The sequence below is a fragment of the Sarcophilus harrisii genome, chromosome 3, assembly GCF_902635505.1.
Source record: "Sarcophilus harrisii chromosome 3, mSarHar1.11, whole genome shotgun sequence".
Taxonomy (NCBI): Eukaryota; Metazoa; Chordata; class Mammalia; order Dasyuromorphia; family Dasyuridae; genus Sarcophilus; species Sarcophilus harrisii.
Window position 1 is genome coordinate 404,645,280 of NC_045428.1, and position 14,672 is coordinate 404,659,951.

General features: G+C 35.3%; 1 protein-coding gene across 1 annotated transcript in view; it reads left to right on the forward strand.

Moving 5' to 3' along the window:
- Positions 1-14,672, forward strand: part of ABCB11 (ATP binding cassette subfamily B member 11) — a 114,425-nt gene that overhangs the window by 85,411 nt on the left and 14,342 nt on the right. The window contains exons 20-24 of the mRNA XM_012544786.3: positions 6,827-6,931; positions 7,037-7,198; positions 9,184-9,387; positions 10,187-10,428; positions 13,751-13,907. Coding sequence (XP_012400240.1) covers positions 6,827-6,931; positions 7,037-7,198; positions 9,184-9,387; positions 10,187-10,428; positions 13,751-13,907 — 870 coding nt within the window. The remainder of the gene's footprint in view (positions 1-6,826; positions 6,932-7,036; positions 7,199-9,183; positions 9,388-10,186; positions 10,429-13,750; positions 13,908-14,672) is intronic.

Below are 14,672 nucleotides of genomic sequence, written 5' to 3' on the forward strand. Positions count from 1 at the left end.
TTGTAGTAGAAATGCCTGCCCAGGGGCCCAGCTATCAAAGACTGGGTGAGCTGGAGAGAGTCCTGACAACTGCCTCGAGGTGACAAGGATGATAACAAGGGCAAAACTATTAGTGATGGGAGTTGTCTGCATTTGTTTTCATAAAAAGATGGTTTCTTGGACTTGAAAACATTATCACATGGTGGACAGTCAGCATGGATTTTATGAGAGTATTTGTCAATTTTCATTGCAAAATCCAGTTGGATCATAACTCAGATTAAAGTGGTATCTATATTTAGATAACACTGGCACTCAAGGTGATTAAAAAAAGGATTTCTTAAGATCCAACCAAAACATATTTGTTCTTCCCCCTATGAAACGCTTTCTCACTGAACAATGGGTTTATGTTACATCAGAATGGGAGAAAGCTATTATATGATCTGAAATTGTCTCACATATATTCATCACAAGAAAAAAGGCAAGGGACCTTGGAGTACCACATTCTATCTTATTCTATTAATCAGTAACAAAAGTAAAACATTTCATTTAGACTCCATTAATTTGGAATTTGTGATTGTTTTGGTCATGCTGAAAGGTTGCTTGTACATGATTTAAATATCCTTATATCTCCATAGTAATATAACTAAGACACAGACCCTGGCTTCAGGGAGCTTATAGTTTAGTAAAAGAACAAAATATACAATAAGAATCCATATCCATAGGTAAAGCAGTAGATAGAGCACCAGCCCTGAAGTCAGGAGGACCTGAGTTCAAATTTGGCCACAGACCCTTAACACTTCCTGGCTGTGTGACTGTGGGCAAGTCACTTAACCCCAATTACCTCAGGGGAAAAAAAGAATCCACACTCAGAGAGAGAACAATGGAGACAGAATATGGATCAAAGCATTGTATTGTCACTTTGTTTTTGTTGTTTGTTTGCTTTTTTCTCATGATTTTTCTTTCATCTTTTGATATGATCTTTCTTGTGTAGCATGATGAATACGAAAATTTGTTTAGAAGAATTGCACATATTTAACCTATATTGGATTGCTTGCTGTTTATGGGAATGGGTAGGGGGAAGGGAGGGAGAAAAAGCTGGAACACATGCTTTTGCAAAGTTTATGTTTGCATGTTTTTGATAAAATAATAAGTTTATATATGTATATATAATAAGATAATTAAAGAGCTGCAAAACAAAATGTAGGTGCTTAATTAATGCTTGTTGACTTGACAAAAATAAAGTGAGCTTTAAAGAGAAAGGTTTTATGAAGATGATATCTGAGTTGGGTTTTAAAGACCTCTCATTTCTGATTTTACTAGCATAGAGAAATCTCCAGATTTCTCTATTTATGCAGGTTGGGCCCTTCTCTGCAATTTCTTTGTTTTAAAAAGATTCTTAGAGCACAGAAAGATATATATTGGCCTCCCAAGCTCACACAGCATTTTATTGTCAGAGGTAAGCTTGAACTCTTCTTGGCTTCAAGGTGTGTGACTTAAGGTCTGTCTTTAAAAAGCTGGCAGGAATTATTTGGAGGGAGTAGGAAGTAGCAGACACATAGTGAAGAAGACATGCCAGTGGGGTGTCCCTGGGGCAGGAGGCAGCAAGGGGACACTGTGATACATTATAAGTGACCAGAGTGCTGTACTCATGAAGACATAAGTGGTGAGATCCTGAGGCAGTCATTTAATCTTTATCTGCCTCAGTTTCCTCATCTATAAAGTGGAGATAACCATAGCACATGCATAAAATGTTAAATATATTAGAATCTTAAAGTGATGCCTAAATGTTAGCTATTAGGAGAAAGAAAGAATGCCATCAGGTTTGATAGGAATAGAATGTGAAGAGGGCAACTGGTATGAGATTGATGAGGTTCTTGAATGTCAGGCAATGTTCGAATTTAACAAATGCACCACAGAGCAACAGTCTGATGTGACCCAATCTAGGCAAAAGAAAAATTATTGTTCTTATTAATTATTATTCTGATTGTGTTAAGGACAATCTGGATCCTCTGCTCTGGGTCCTCTGAACACAGTGAGCTCCAAATTGAATCATTCAGGACTCAGTCAATGTGCCAAGGTCCATAAACACCTGAGTTACTCAGTGGGGAATCAGCCCTGAAACTAAATGAGCACTTATACTCTCTCTGACAATTCACCATTGACACTCCCTTCTTGCCAGGATCCCCAACCAGGAGGGACAGGCTTCACAAACTGTCAGGAGCCAGGCAGGCTGCTCCCACTTAACATGTTTGCCCAAGCTTGATACAAGATCCTACTGTGATAATCACCAAGTCCTGTTCCCATGCTCCTTCTTCTTGGCCTGAGAAACACCATTCATACATTGTCCTTCATCATTCCATCCTGACAAGGATGCTGGACTTACCATGGGAGTGAGTTCAAATCCTGCCTCAGACAAACTTATTAGCTATTGCCTTGAGCAAGTTATTAAAACTTTTCAGTGTACGTAAAGATGCTTTGCAAATTCTAAAATACTACAATATGAGTAGTAGTATTAGCAACAACTTGCCAGGTTTATCCCACTATTTCCACCTACCAATGGCCACTGCTTTGTAGTCCAGTAGAATAATCTTTTCTATCATAGCCAATGATAGAATCATTTCTTATTGCTGCTGACCATTTCACTGTGGAGTAGATTTGAAATGAAAAGCAGAGCTGGAAACACCTGTTGAAAGTCTTCTTTAACATATATATATATATATATATATATATATATATATATATATATTTTAAATTAAAGCTTTTTATTTACAAAACATATGCATGGGTAATTTTTCAAAATTGACCCTTGCAAAACTTTCTGTTCCAATTTTTTTCCCTCCTTCCCCCACCTCCTCCCCTAGATGGCAGGTGGTCTGATACATGTTAAATATGCTTTAACATAGATTTGGCAGATAGGGATGAAATCTATACTATGATAATGACAATGAGACTAGAAAGGACCAGTGGCTGGGGGAGGTATTGACTTGGGAAGAGTTGGTAACTAGTTAGAAATGAGTTGAGGGAAAGAGTTTAGTCAAAGACAACAGCAAAATTATGAACATGGGAAATTGAATGAACAATGCCATAGATAAAAATAATGAAATCAGGAGAAATGTATTTATGAAGAAAGAAAATAGAACTTGATTTTGGATGTGGGTATTTGAAGTGATAACGGAATATGCTGGTAGAGATTTTGATAGGTAGCTGGAGATGCAAGCCTGGATTTAGAAAAGCAATCAAGGCCAGACATCTGTTTTTTTTTTTTGTTTGTTTGTTTGTTTGTTTTTTGTTTTTTGTGAAGCAACTGCATAGAGTGAGAAAGAATAGAGAAAAAAGGAAGTAAGAAGGGATCCTTGGGAAACGTTGAGGAATTAGAGAGAGGACGTTTTACTAAAGCAAATGGTTTGCCAAGTTATTTTAACACTGTAATAAATTTTGAATAAATTATTTAAGTAAATAAAATCTTTCAGGTACTTAAAATCTATCCTAGAATGATTGCTAAGCTAGTTAATTGAATTACTTTAAGAATCTATGATCTCATTGGCTAAAGTAGATTGCAACATATTTATAATTAAGAACATATCTTAAAATATAGCCTAAGACACAAAGAGGTTAAGTGACTACAGCAGTGTTATAAGTTATTAAGTGCCAGAGATAAGATTTGAATCTAGATCCAAATCTATATTTTACTGTTTTGCTAGTTGCCATAATTTAAATCTGTATTAAAAGTATTCATACTGGATCACTATTGAGTAACATTTTGCTAGTCTAGTTTTGTTGGCAATACTTATTCAATAATGAAACTTTATTTTTTTAAGCCTATAATTCAAACTTTTCATTCATTCAAAGTTACCTTTATGTCAACAAAGTCAAAGGGATTTTCCATATACAGAAGTTGTTTCATTGAATACCAAAATATCTTTGTAAAAACCAAAGATGGCAGTTCTTTGGATGTTTTTTGTAACAGTAAAGTTTTAGTTTTCCCTATTCCATAAAATATTTGAATTCACATCCATCATTAAAATCATTCTCTTCTGAAGCATAGCTCATATAACTTGCTAACAAACTCCATTATTTATTGGAAAATAGCTGGAATCCAAGATGAATGAATCTGCATGTTTGGTAGAAGTTGGTAGGATTTATCCTGTGCCATGAACTATAAACTTCCCATTGAGAGTAAATGGAAAAAAAAATTAAGTATCTATTATGTGGCAAAGATTTTGTTAAGTACTGGGGATTCTGATGAAAAAAGTAAGACATCTGCCAAGAGGAGTTTACATTTTAAGGGAGAAGATAACATATAATAGACAGTGGTAGGTCGAGTAGGAGTATTTTGGTCTGGGAAGTCACAGAAATTGTAAATGGAATCATAGGGCAATTGAGTGAATCTTCCTTCCTAGAAAGAGAAGTATTGATTGATTACTATTCCCAGAACTACCCAAGGAGGCATGGCTTAAATAGACTGGTAAAGTAGCAACATTGTGGGTCTGGATGAGAGTTATACATATGGTGGTTTGGTCTGGCATTGGTTGCTATCAATCAGAAGCCCAAAGTCAGGGTGAAGCTGGTGTGCCAGGTGGAGCTTGTTTTTAGGTCATATTCAACTAAATCGGTCAATTAACTATATTTTAAATTTGTGATTTCAGGAACAGGGAAGGAAAGAAGACATAAGTCATAAGGCAAATTCTGAGGGATACACCAAAAGGAAAGAGTTAAGCACTGACAGGCAATGTAGAAGAATGAGAAAACTTGGGGATTTGAGTTTGGTTCAGAGGTAGACTATTTCCCATGGTGCTATTTTCTTCCTAAACACCACTGTGAGGAGAAACATTTGATTTTGGAATAAAATGCCCAATTTTACATAAACAAAATTCATTTATTCCATACATATTTAGGTCTCTACAAATCACTGGCCATTTCCAGTTGGACAATGTTCCTCCTTCCCTCCCTTCATTTCCTCCCTCCCTTTTCTCCCTCCCTCCCTCCCTCCCTCTCTTCCTCTCTCCTTCCCTTCCTTCCTTCCTTCCTTTTTTCCCCCTTCCTTTCTTCCTTTTTCCCACTAGATAAAAGAGGTCATTCTTTGCCTCATTTCTTATCTAGTCTTAATCAATTGAATAGACATTGCCTCAGTCAAATTGAGACTCAGGAAGGATTTTTATTGAAAAAAGTCAAGGTCTCCCACTGCATCCAGGACTAACTCCAAATTTTCCTGATATATCTTGCTACTAGATCCAAATGGCTCTGGAGGAGAGAGTGAGGTTGAGGACTTTGCACAACCCTCCCTCACTTCAATCCAATTCACTTATAAGTCATAGCATCCTAATGTCATTTGGTCTTCCAGATGAAGGAAAAACAAGAAGTTCCTACACCATGCAAATCACTGTGTTATATATTGTAAAGGGGAAAAAACATGCTTTCTATCTTCAAAGAAAGAAGGAAAAAATAAAACATTCATGCGAATAACTATTTTATTAGAATATGTTATCAGAGACACTTGAGCAATACAACATCAAACTCATAGCAGGGATAATTCACTTCTGGCTGGTGTGATTACAGAAAATGTTTCAGAGAGAAAGTAAAATTTAAATTGGATCTTGAAGATACCTAAACTTTTGCTAGGTGTGAAAGTCATTCTAGAGAGAGGCAATGAAATTAATAAAAGAATTGAAGTAGAAAATTGTGAGGTATGTTTAGGGAATAGTGAATAGCCCACTTTGTCTGGGGCACATGATTTAGATGAAGAGTAGTGGTAGAAGATAAAACTGAAAAGATAAGTTTAATACAAACTGGAAAGGGCTGGGAATACCAGACCAAAAAGTTTTTATTTGGTAGGTAATGAGAATCACAGTAGTTTTGGAGGATTTGTATTGGGAGTGATTAAAATTGTGTTTTAGGAAGCATAATCTGAATGGCCTGGTTGGAGATAGGTTGAGCCCAGTAAATAGTAAAAAAAAAAAAAAATAAATTTACTATAATGTTGATACTCTGTCCTAGTAATAGACAAGTATAAGATTGATAAACATTCGTTGCTCCTATTAGAAATTATTACATTGATTAATGTATATATACTGCCCATAAAGATACTCATAAGGACATGGTCCAGATAGGAAGTAAAAACATAACTATTGTAACTATTAATTAAAGACACACACCTATTACAAATTAATTGCATTTTGAGTACTATTAGAATAGTTTAAGTATTTATGAATATTAAATAAGAATTGAAATATTTATGGATCTTGAAAAATTTATGAATAATAAATAAAAATTGCTTTGGGTTGTGGTTGATTTTCAGGCTGGTGGAATTCAGATTGGTATGATCATCAATTTCCTCTCCAATATTGTCATAGCATTGATCATTTCATTTATCTTCAGCTAAAAATTAAATTCAGTGATATCATGCTTAATCCCCTTCTTAGTTTTATCAGGCACCATACAAACTAGAATGTTGACAGAATTTGCTTCTGACCTCGAGCCAGAAAGGAACTTGGAGATCGTCTAGTTCATTTCCTTCATTTTAGAGATGAGAAAATGGAGGCTCCAAGAAATTAAGGGGCTCACCCAAGTTTATAGTGTGAATAAGGGTCAGAATCAGGATTTGAAATCATGTCTGCCTGATTCTAACCCTCTAGTCATTAGAGTAGGCCATGTTGACTCTTGATCATACTTATTTCTGTGTAAAGAAATAGTTTTATAAGCATATTTATAACATTTTACTTCAGTATTTTGTTTTTAAGTAAAAGCAAATGTCTTTAAATCCAGAATACATTTTAAAACATTTATGAATTTATTTCATTGTACATGTTATTTATGAAACATTTCTTTGCTGTCTGTTACTTTCCCAAAGACTTTCTCTCTTCTGGATGAGGAAGAACAAAGATCTCAGATTGATGGACTATGCATCCTCTTCATACTATTAGGAATTATGTCCTTTTTCACTCAGTTTCTACAGGTAATGAACTTTTAGTTAATTTAAAAAAAAGATTTATTTTGAAAAAAAATTTAATCACTCACCCCTTTTAAAAATCAGTCAATTCATTTTCTTTATATGCTTTAGGGATATACCTTTGCCAAATCTGGAGAGCTGCTCACCAAAAGGCTACGTAGACTTGGTTTCCAGGCTATGTTAGGGCAAGACATTGGCTGGTTTGATGACTTGAGGAACAGTCCTGGAGCTCTGACAACAAGACTTGCTACAGATGCATCTCAAGTTCAAGGGGTAGGTTTTAGAATGATGGAAGGAAGGGAGAGTTCCAATGGGAACTCCATCTGGATCTGTTTAAACATCTGCACATTTTCCAGTGGTGTAGATACTTGTAAATCTGGGATGTGGTGAAGTTATATTATCCATCAATTCTAAGATTGCCCATGAATGTATACCATCACATGTCTTTTGAAAGATCTTCATGGCCAATGGTTTTGGTCTTAGTTTTCATTTTTTCCAGACATTGCTAACTCTTTTCCAAGTTTTTGAAATTTACATGACATGCTTTTTTTAAAATTTTATCTTTAATTTATGGAATGAAACAAGCATTTCTATAACAATAGAATAGGGCAATAAAAATGATTGTATAGGAAACTACAAATCTATACACAACTTGTAATTTCTTTCTTTTAAAAATATTTTTTATTATAGCTTTTTATTTACAAGATATATGCATGGGTAATTTTTCAGCATTGACAGTTGCAAAACCTTTTGTTCCAATTTTTCCCCTCCTTTCCCCCACTCCCTCCCCGAGATGGCAGGTAGACCAATACATGTTAAATATGTTAAAGTATGTGTTAAATACTATATATATATATATATATATATATATATATATATACATGTCCATACAGTTATTTTGCTGCACAAAAGAATCAGACTTTGAAATTGTATACAATTAACCTGTGAAGGAAATAAAAAATGCAGGAGGACAAAAATAGAGAGATTGGGAATTCTATGTAGTGGTTCACACTCATTTCCCTGAGTTCTTTTGCTGGGTGTAGCTAGTTCAATTCATCACTGTTCTATTGGAACTGGTTTGAATCATCTCATTGTTGAAGAGAGCCACGTCCATCAGAATTGATCATCATATAGTATTGTTGTTGAAGTATATAATGATCTCCTGGTCCTGACATGTTTAATAGAAGAGAATTTACCTATGATTGGTGTAGCTTTGAAGTCATTCTTAGTTAAACAAAACTCCAAATTCTCCAAGGTCATATGTTCCTCTATTTGGAGGGGGAATTCTGTGGAATCAGAAGGCCTTTCCCATTCTTTCAGGCTTCCAGGGTAAAAGCCAGGTCAGAGAACTGAGCTAAAAGAACGAGCAATTCTAATTGGTAGTTACTAAGCATGACAAAACACAGATTTACTCAAGGGACTCACTCTGACATGCTGGATGAAAAAGCACATTTTTAAAAAGTTAAACATCTAGATTCCAAGTACTATTTAATTTGACTTGTCTCCTCATGCCAAAGCCAGCATTTTCTTAGGAGGCATCTCCACCCCACCCTATCCTTAATCCCACCACAATTTTATATTTTCTTTTATTTTCATTTTAGTATTTGTATTCAGTTCCCTGGAAAAAGTGGGAGAAAACTTTCAACTGACCCTTGGATATGTCATATGACTGTTGTAAATTCTTATGGATTTGGTAAATAAAGTAAATGTTATCTACTCTTCCTGCCAACCAAGAATCTTTTTTAATGGGTCAGTTTTCATGCCACTTTTATAACTGCAAAAATCAAATGATTCAAATTCATGGAGAGGACTTGTAAAGATCATAAAGTAATCAAAATGTAAAGATCATAATCCATGCACTTGTTTTTTAACAGATTAACCACCTCCCAGATAGATAAGACTTCTGAGGAAATCTAGAAAAGGAAATGTTATGATCTCCTTTAGGGGTCTTATAACCCTCCCTAATAGGAAATTCTTCATTATACCTTAATTGAATCCCTTGCTGGTTAAATCACATTCATTTCCTTTTTGCTTCTATTTCTACTGGGAGTTTATTTGACTACATTTTAAATTTACTAAAGCAGTTTGATTTTTAAGGAAATTCATTTTAGAGAACCAAAACCTTATTGGATTTCTTTTAAAGTGAGTTATACCCATGATGATACATGTTGATAACAATGCTTTGAATTTCTTGAACATATGTAGTATACTTCATATATCCTAACAATCATTGCCTTGGATTTTGTTTGATTTTTCAGGCTACTGGAACTCAGATTGGGATGATCGTCAATTCCTTCTCCAATGTTGGTGTGGCTCTGATCATTTCCTATATCTTCAGCTGGAAACTGAGTTTAGTGATAACATGCTTCCTTCCCTTCTTAGCTTTATCAGGAGCCATTCAAGCTCGGATGTTAACAGGATTTGCCTCTTTGGACAAAAATGCCTTAGAAGTTACTGGCCAGGTAATTGGGGTGAAAGAAGGTGTCTGAATTTCAAAATCACTTTGGACAAAGAAACACTCAGGCAACATGTTAGCTATGCACAAGGTAAAAAACTTTCTGACTACAAAATGTCTTACCCACCCAAAAAATTCCCACCAACCCTTCTCATATTTTTTGATGCCCTACTTCAGCATTCCGCTGTCTCTGATAGCTATAAATTTACACAGATAGATGGGATATAGGTTCAGTCTTCTTTCAATTCTTATTTTCCAAAAAAACCTATAGTTTTTTGGTTTGTTTTAGGACCTCAGCCTATGTTTATTATTACATAAAACAGTCAGGTAGCTTAGTCAATAGAACACCGAGCCTGGAATCTTGAAGACGTGAGTTCAAATCCAGTATCAGATGGTTACTAGCTGTGTGACCCTGGACAAGTTAATTAATTTCTGGTTGCCTTAATCCACTGGACAAGGAAAAGACAAACAACTCCAATATATTTGCCAAGAAAATCCCATGGACCAAACTGTCATGAGGAGTCTTACATGATTGAATAAACAATTATTTTGATTTCTATGACTAGTTAGACCAGTCTTTCTTTGAGGAGATAGTCACTGTAATAAACATCGGAAGCCATAGTATCCATATTCATACTGTATTAAGAAGATTGCCCTTTTGGTTTCTGCCTTGTTACAACCCACTTTGGGTTAGCAAAAGGAGAGGTTATATAACTGCCCATGTGAATGTGCTATTACTGTGCCAGGAGCAGAGCAGTCATGTCTTCTCTTTTTCTCATTTTCTCTCTCTTTTTTTAATTCTTCAGATTTCTAATGAAGCTCTCAGTAATATCCGCACAGTTGCTGGGATGGGAAAGGAAATCCAATTTATTGAAGCATATGAGAAGGCGCTGGAAAAGCTATTTAGTACAGCCATCCGAAAGGCAAATATCTTTGGATTATGCTTTGGCTTTTCACAGGGCATAGTATTTGTAGCCAATTCAGCCTCTTACAGATATGGTGGATATCTGGTTCCTCATGAAGGACTTCATTTCAGCTATGTCTTTAGGTAATGATTTGTATACTATCTCTTTGAAGGGGACAATTCTCCATTTTACTGAAGATTAGTCCAATGAACTCAGGCCATCTCCAAAATTGTGTTTAACAAGTTGTTCCAAATGAAGAACACACTTTGATTCTCTGTTTATTTGCCAAGAGGGGAGAGTTTCTAACTAATTGGTCTCAGTTAGAGACAACAATAATGGGCAAGGAGGAATGATATTTGCCTTGTAAATAAAGCCTACCTGTGACTGTTGGAACTGTAGGATTTTGACATTTTGTTTTTCAAGACTTAGGCCTGTTACTGTGTCATTTAAGTGACACAGTAAATAGAGTTTGGGGCCTGGAATCAAGATGATACATCATCATGAGTTCAAATCCAGCCTCAAATACTTACTAGCTATGTGACCTTGAACAAGTCACTTAACCCTGTTTACCTCAGTTTCCTCTTCTGTATAATGAGCTGAAGAAGGAAATGGTAAACCATTCAAGTATCTTTGCCAAGAAAAACCCAAATAAGGTCATGAAGAGCCAGATACAATTGAAAAAGAACTAAACATTGCAAAGCTTGAGAAGCCTAAGACTGATTTCAGACAGTATCAAGAAAGAGGTAAAAGAGAATGAGTTAAAATGTTACTAATGGGAATGAGCTACTTAATAGATTATTACCTGACTCAGACAGGCTTTTCTGTACATTCCATCTGGTTTGATCTCAAATCAAAGGATCTGGTTCAAATTCTGCCTCTAATATTTCCTGCATTTGTGTTTATTAACAAATTACTTAGATTCCCTCAGCCTCAGTTTCAACATTTATAATATAAAGGCATTGTTTCTGAGGCTGCTTCCAGTTTTACATCTATGAAACTCTTTCTTCTTATTAATTTCCTTCCTCCTCAGAAATATTTTCTGTGTATTTGCAAAATTGAATTTTAGAGCAGCCACTATTGCTATACCATTTCTGCTAATGAAGCCAGGCCAGATTGTTTGAGCACTGAGACAAACACCTATATCACAATGCCCTTGTGCTCTTAGTCTTTCATTACAGTTATTTATGATAGAATGGGGGAAAAGCATCTTAAGAGGAAAAACCTCGCTACATTTAAGTGATATGGACCTAGAACAAGGCAATATCAAATGATTAGCCCAGGTTCTGATGCATTTGGTAGATTATACACCATTTCTATGGATGCTCAATGGCTATACTCTCCTGGCTAAATTATAAGATCCTTAATTTTTTTGTTGTATCCCCAGGTGACAATTAGCACAGAGCCTGGCACATAGTAGGTGCTTAATAGATTTTGATTGAAAATTCATTAGGAGTAAGAGATGGATAATTTTTATTTGGGTATCCTCTGGTCAGTTTCTGTGAGGTTATGAATAAACATCTCAAGAGATGGGCAGACACTGACTCTTGTTAGAGGGATTGTCCACAGTGATCAGAACATGGAGCTATTAGAGTTTTATATCAGGAGTTCTCGGGGGGAGGAGGGGAGGTGTCCATGGATAAATACCATGGGATCCATGAATTTTTATTAATTATCTTTCAATATAATTGGTTTTCTTGGTAATGTCATGTTTTATATTATTGCACTTGAAAATATTATTCCAAGGAAGAGTCCATAGTCTTTACAAGAATTTCAAAGTCTATCAATATATACAAAAAAACTCTAAAAACCTGTATTCTAGGTAGGACTTCTTAAATTTTTCACACTTGCAATCCCTTTTTGCCAGAGATATTTTTACATGACCTTGAAATCTGAGCCATGGTGTTTCTAGCACTATTCATGCATGTGCAGCGCAAAATCCACATTGTTGTATGTTCAGAACCAAGGTTTTGGTGAATTTACATGATGTAACATGGGCAAGTGCTACCAGAAGCACCTAAGATTAATTATGTGTTTCATTATAAATTAATTTTTTGTTGTTTTCAGAAACCATTTATTGTTGCCAAATTTTTTTGTGTGATCCCGACATTCAATTCCACAACTGTATACAGGGTTATGACCTATAGTTTAAAAAGCTTTGTTCTAGAATATGTAAGTGTGAGCACACAGTATAGTTAGTATCTGTTGTGTCATGGATGCTTCTTAAATGTTTTCTGAAGTTTTTGTACAAACAAAAGCAATGCAGACAAGATTAGAAGGGAAGCAATAAACTGGGAAAAACATTTTTATAGTCAAAGGTTCTGATAAAGGCCTCATTTCCAAAATATATAGAGAATTGACTCTAATTTATAAGAAATCAAGCCATTCTCCAATTGATAAATGGTCAAAGGATATGAACAGACAATTCTCAGATGAAGAAATTGAAACTATTTCTAGCCATATGAAAAGATGCTCCAAGTCATTATTAATCAGAGAAATGCAAATTAAGATAACTCTGAGATACCACTACACACCTGTCAGATTGGCTAGAATGACAGGGAAAGATAATGCAGAATGTTGGAGGGGATGTGGGAAAACTGGGACATTGATACATTGTTGGTGGAATTGTGAATATATCCAGTCATTCTGGAGAACAATTTGGAACTATGCTCAAAAAGCTATCAAACTGTGCATACCCTTTGATCCAGCAGTGTTACTACTGGGCTTATATCCCAAAGAGAAACTAAAGAAGGGAAAGGGACCTGTATGTGCAAGAATGTTTGTGGCAGCCCTTTTTGTAGTGGCCAGAAACTGGAAACTGGATGCCCATCAACTGGAGAATGGCTGACTAAATTGTGGTATATGAATATTATGGAATATTATTGTTCAGTAAGAAACGACCAACAGGAGGATTTCAGAAAGGCCTGGAGAGACTTACATGAACTGATGCTGAGTGAAATGAGCAGGATCAGGAGATCATTATATACTATATGATGATCAATTCTGATGGACCTGGCCATTTTCAACAATGAGATGAACCAAATCAGTTCCAATAGAGCAGTAATGAACTGAACCAGCTACACCCAGCAAAAGAACTCTGGGAGATGACTAAGAACCATTACATAGAATTCCCAATCCCTCTATTTTTGCCCACCTGCATTTTTAGATTTCCTTCACAGGTTAATTGTACAATATTTCAGAGTCCGATTCTTTTTGTACAGCAAAATAACAGTTTGGACATGTATACTTATTTTGTATTTAATTTATACTTTAATATATTTAACATGTATTGTCATCCTGCCATCTAGGGGAGGGGATGGGGGGAAGGAGGGGAAAATTGGAACAAAAGGTCGGCAATTGTCAATGCTGTAAAATTACTCATGCATATAACTTGTAAATAAAAAGCTATTAAAAATTTAAAAAAATGTTTTCTGAAATAAATTAATTTTCCTGTCTGGATGCCTATAGGGTGATCTCTGCAGTGGTGACCAGTGGAACTGCTCTTGGAAGAGCTTCTTCTTACACTCCAAATTATGCTAAGGCTAAAATAGCCGCAGCACGTTTTTTCCAACTCTTGGACTATTGCCCCAAAATCAACGTATACAGCCATGCAGGCGAAAAGTGGGTAAGAATGAAAACAAAAGTGCAGACAGTTAACACTCGGCTTGGTCATTCACTCCACCTTGGCAGTCTAGCTCAGTTTGTAAAATCCATACATTTTATGAATTTGTATCTATTCAAGTGAATTTCTCATCATTGAATTTTTGCCTACCAGAAGAATTAGAACTTCCTTTCATAGCAAAATATCATATTTGGATTAGAATATGATACATGCTGTTTTAAATCTATGCAATGTTATATATCGACAGTTAGCCCATAGATGCCCCAAATCAGGAACATTCATCTTTGTAAGTTCAAATCTGGCCTTAGATACTATATGTGTGACCCTGGGCAAGTTTCCTCACCTGTAAAATGAGCTAGAGAAGAAAACAGCAAACCATTCTAGTATCTCTGCCAAGAAAACCCCAAATGGTGTCACAGAAAGTCAGACATGATTGAAAATTAACAAACATCAAGTATTAATTTAATATAATTTAAAACATTTTGTGTTTATTTTATTAATATATTTATTACTAGTTTAGTAATTAATTTAATATAAATATCAAATATATTTAATCTAAAAACAATTGAGAGTAGATGCCATGTTTCTGGTTGTTCTGGTAAGGAATCCTGAAATATATTTGTCATCTAACAATATTGAATTATGATGGCAGTATGCCATTATAGTTAGAATGCAGGCCTTGGAACCAAGAAGAGCTATGTTCAAGTCTTACCTTCAGCACATAATGTCTGAGTAACTCTTGGAAAGTTATTTAACTGCTCAGTGCTC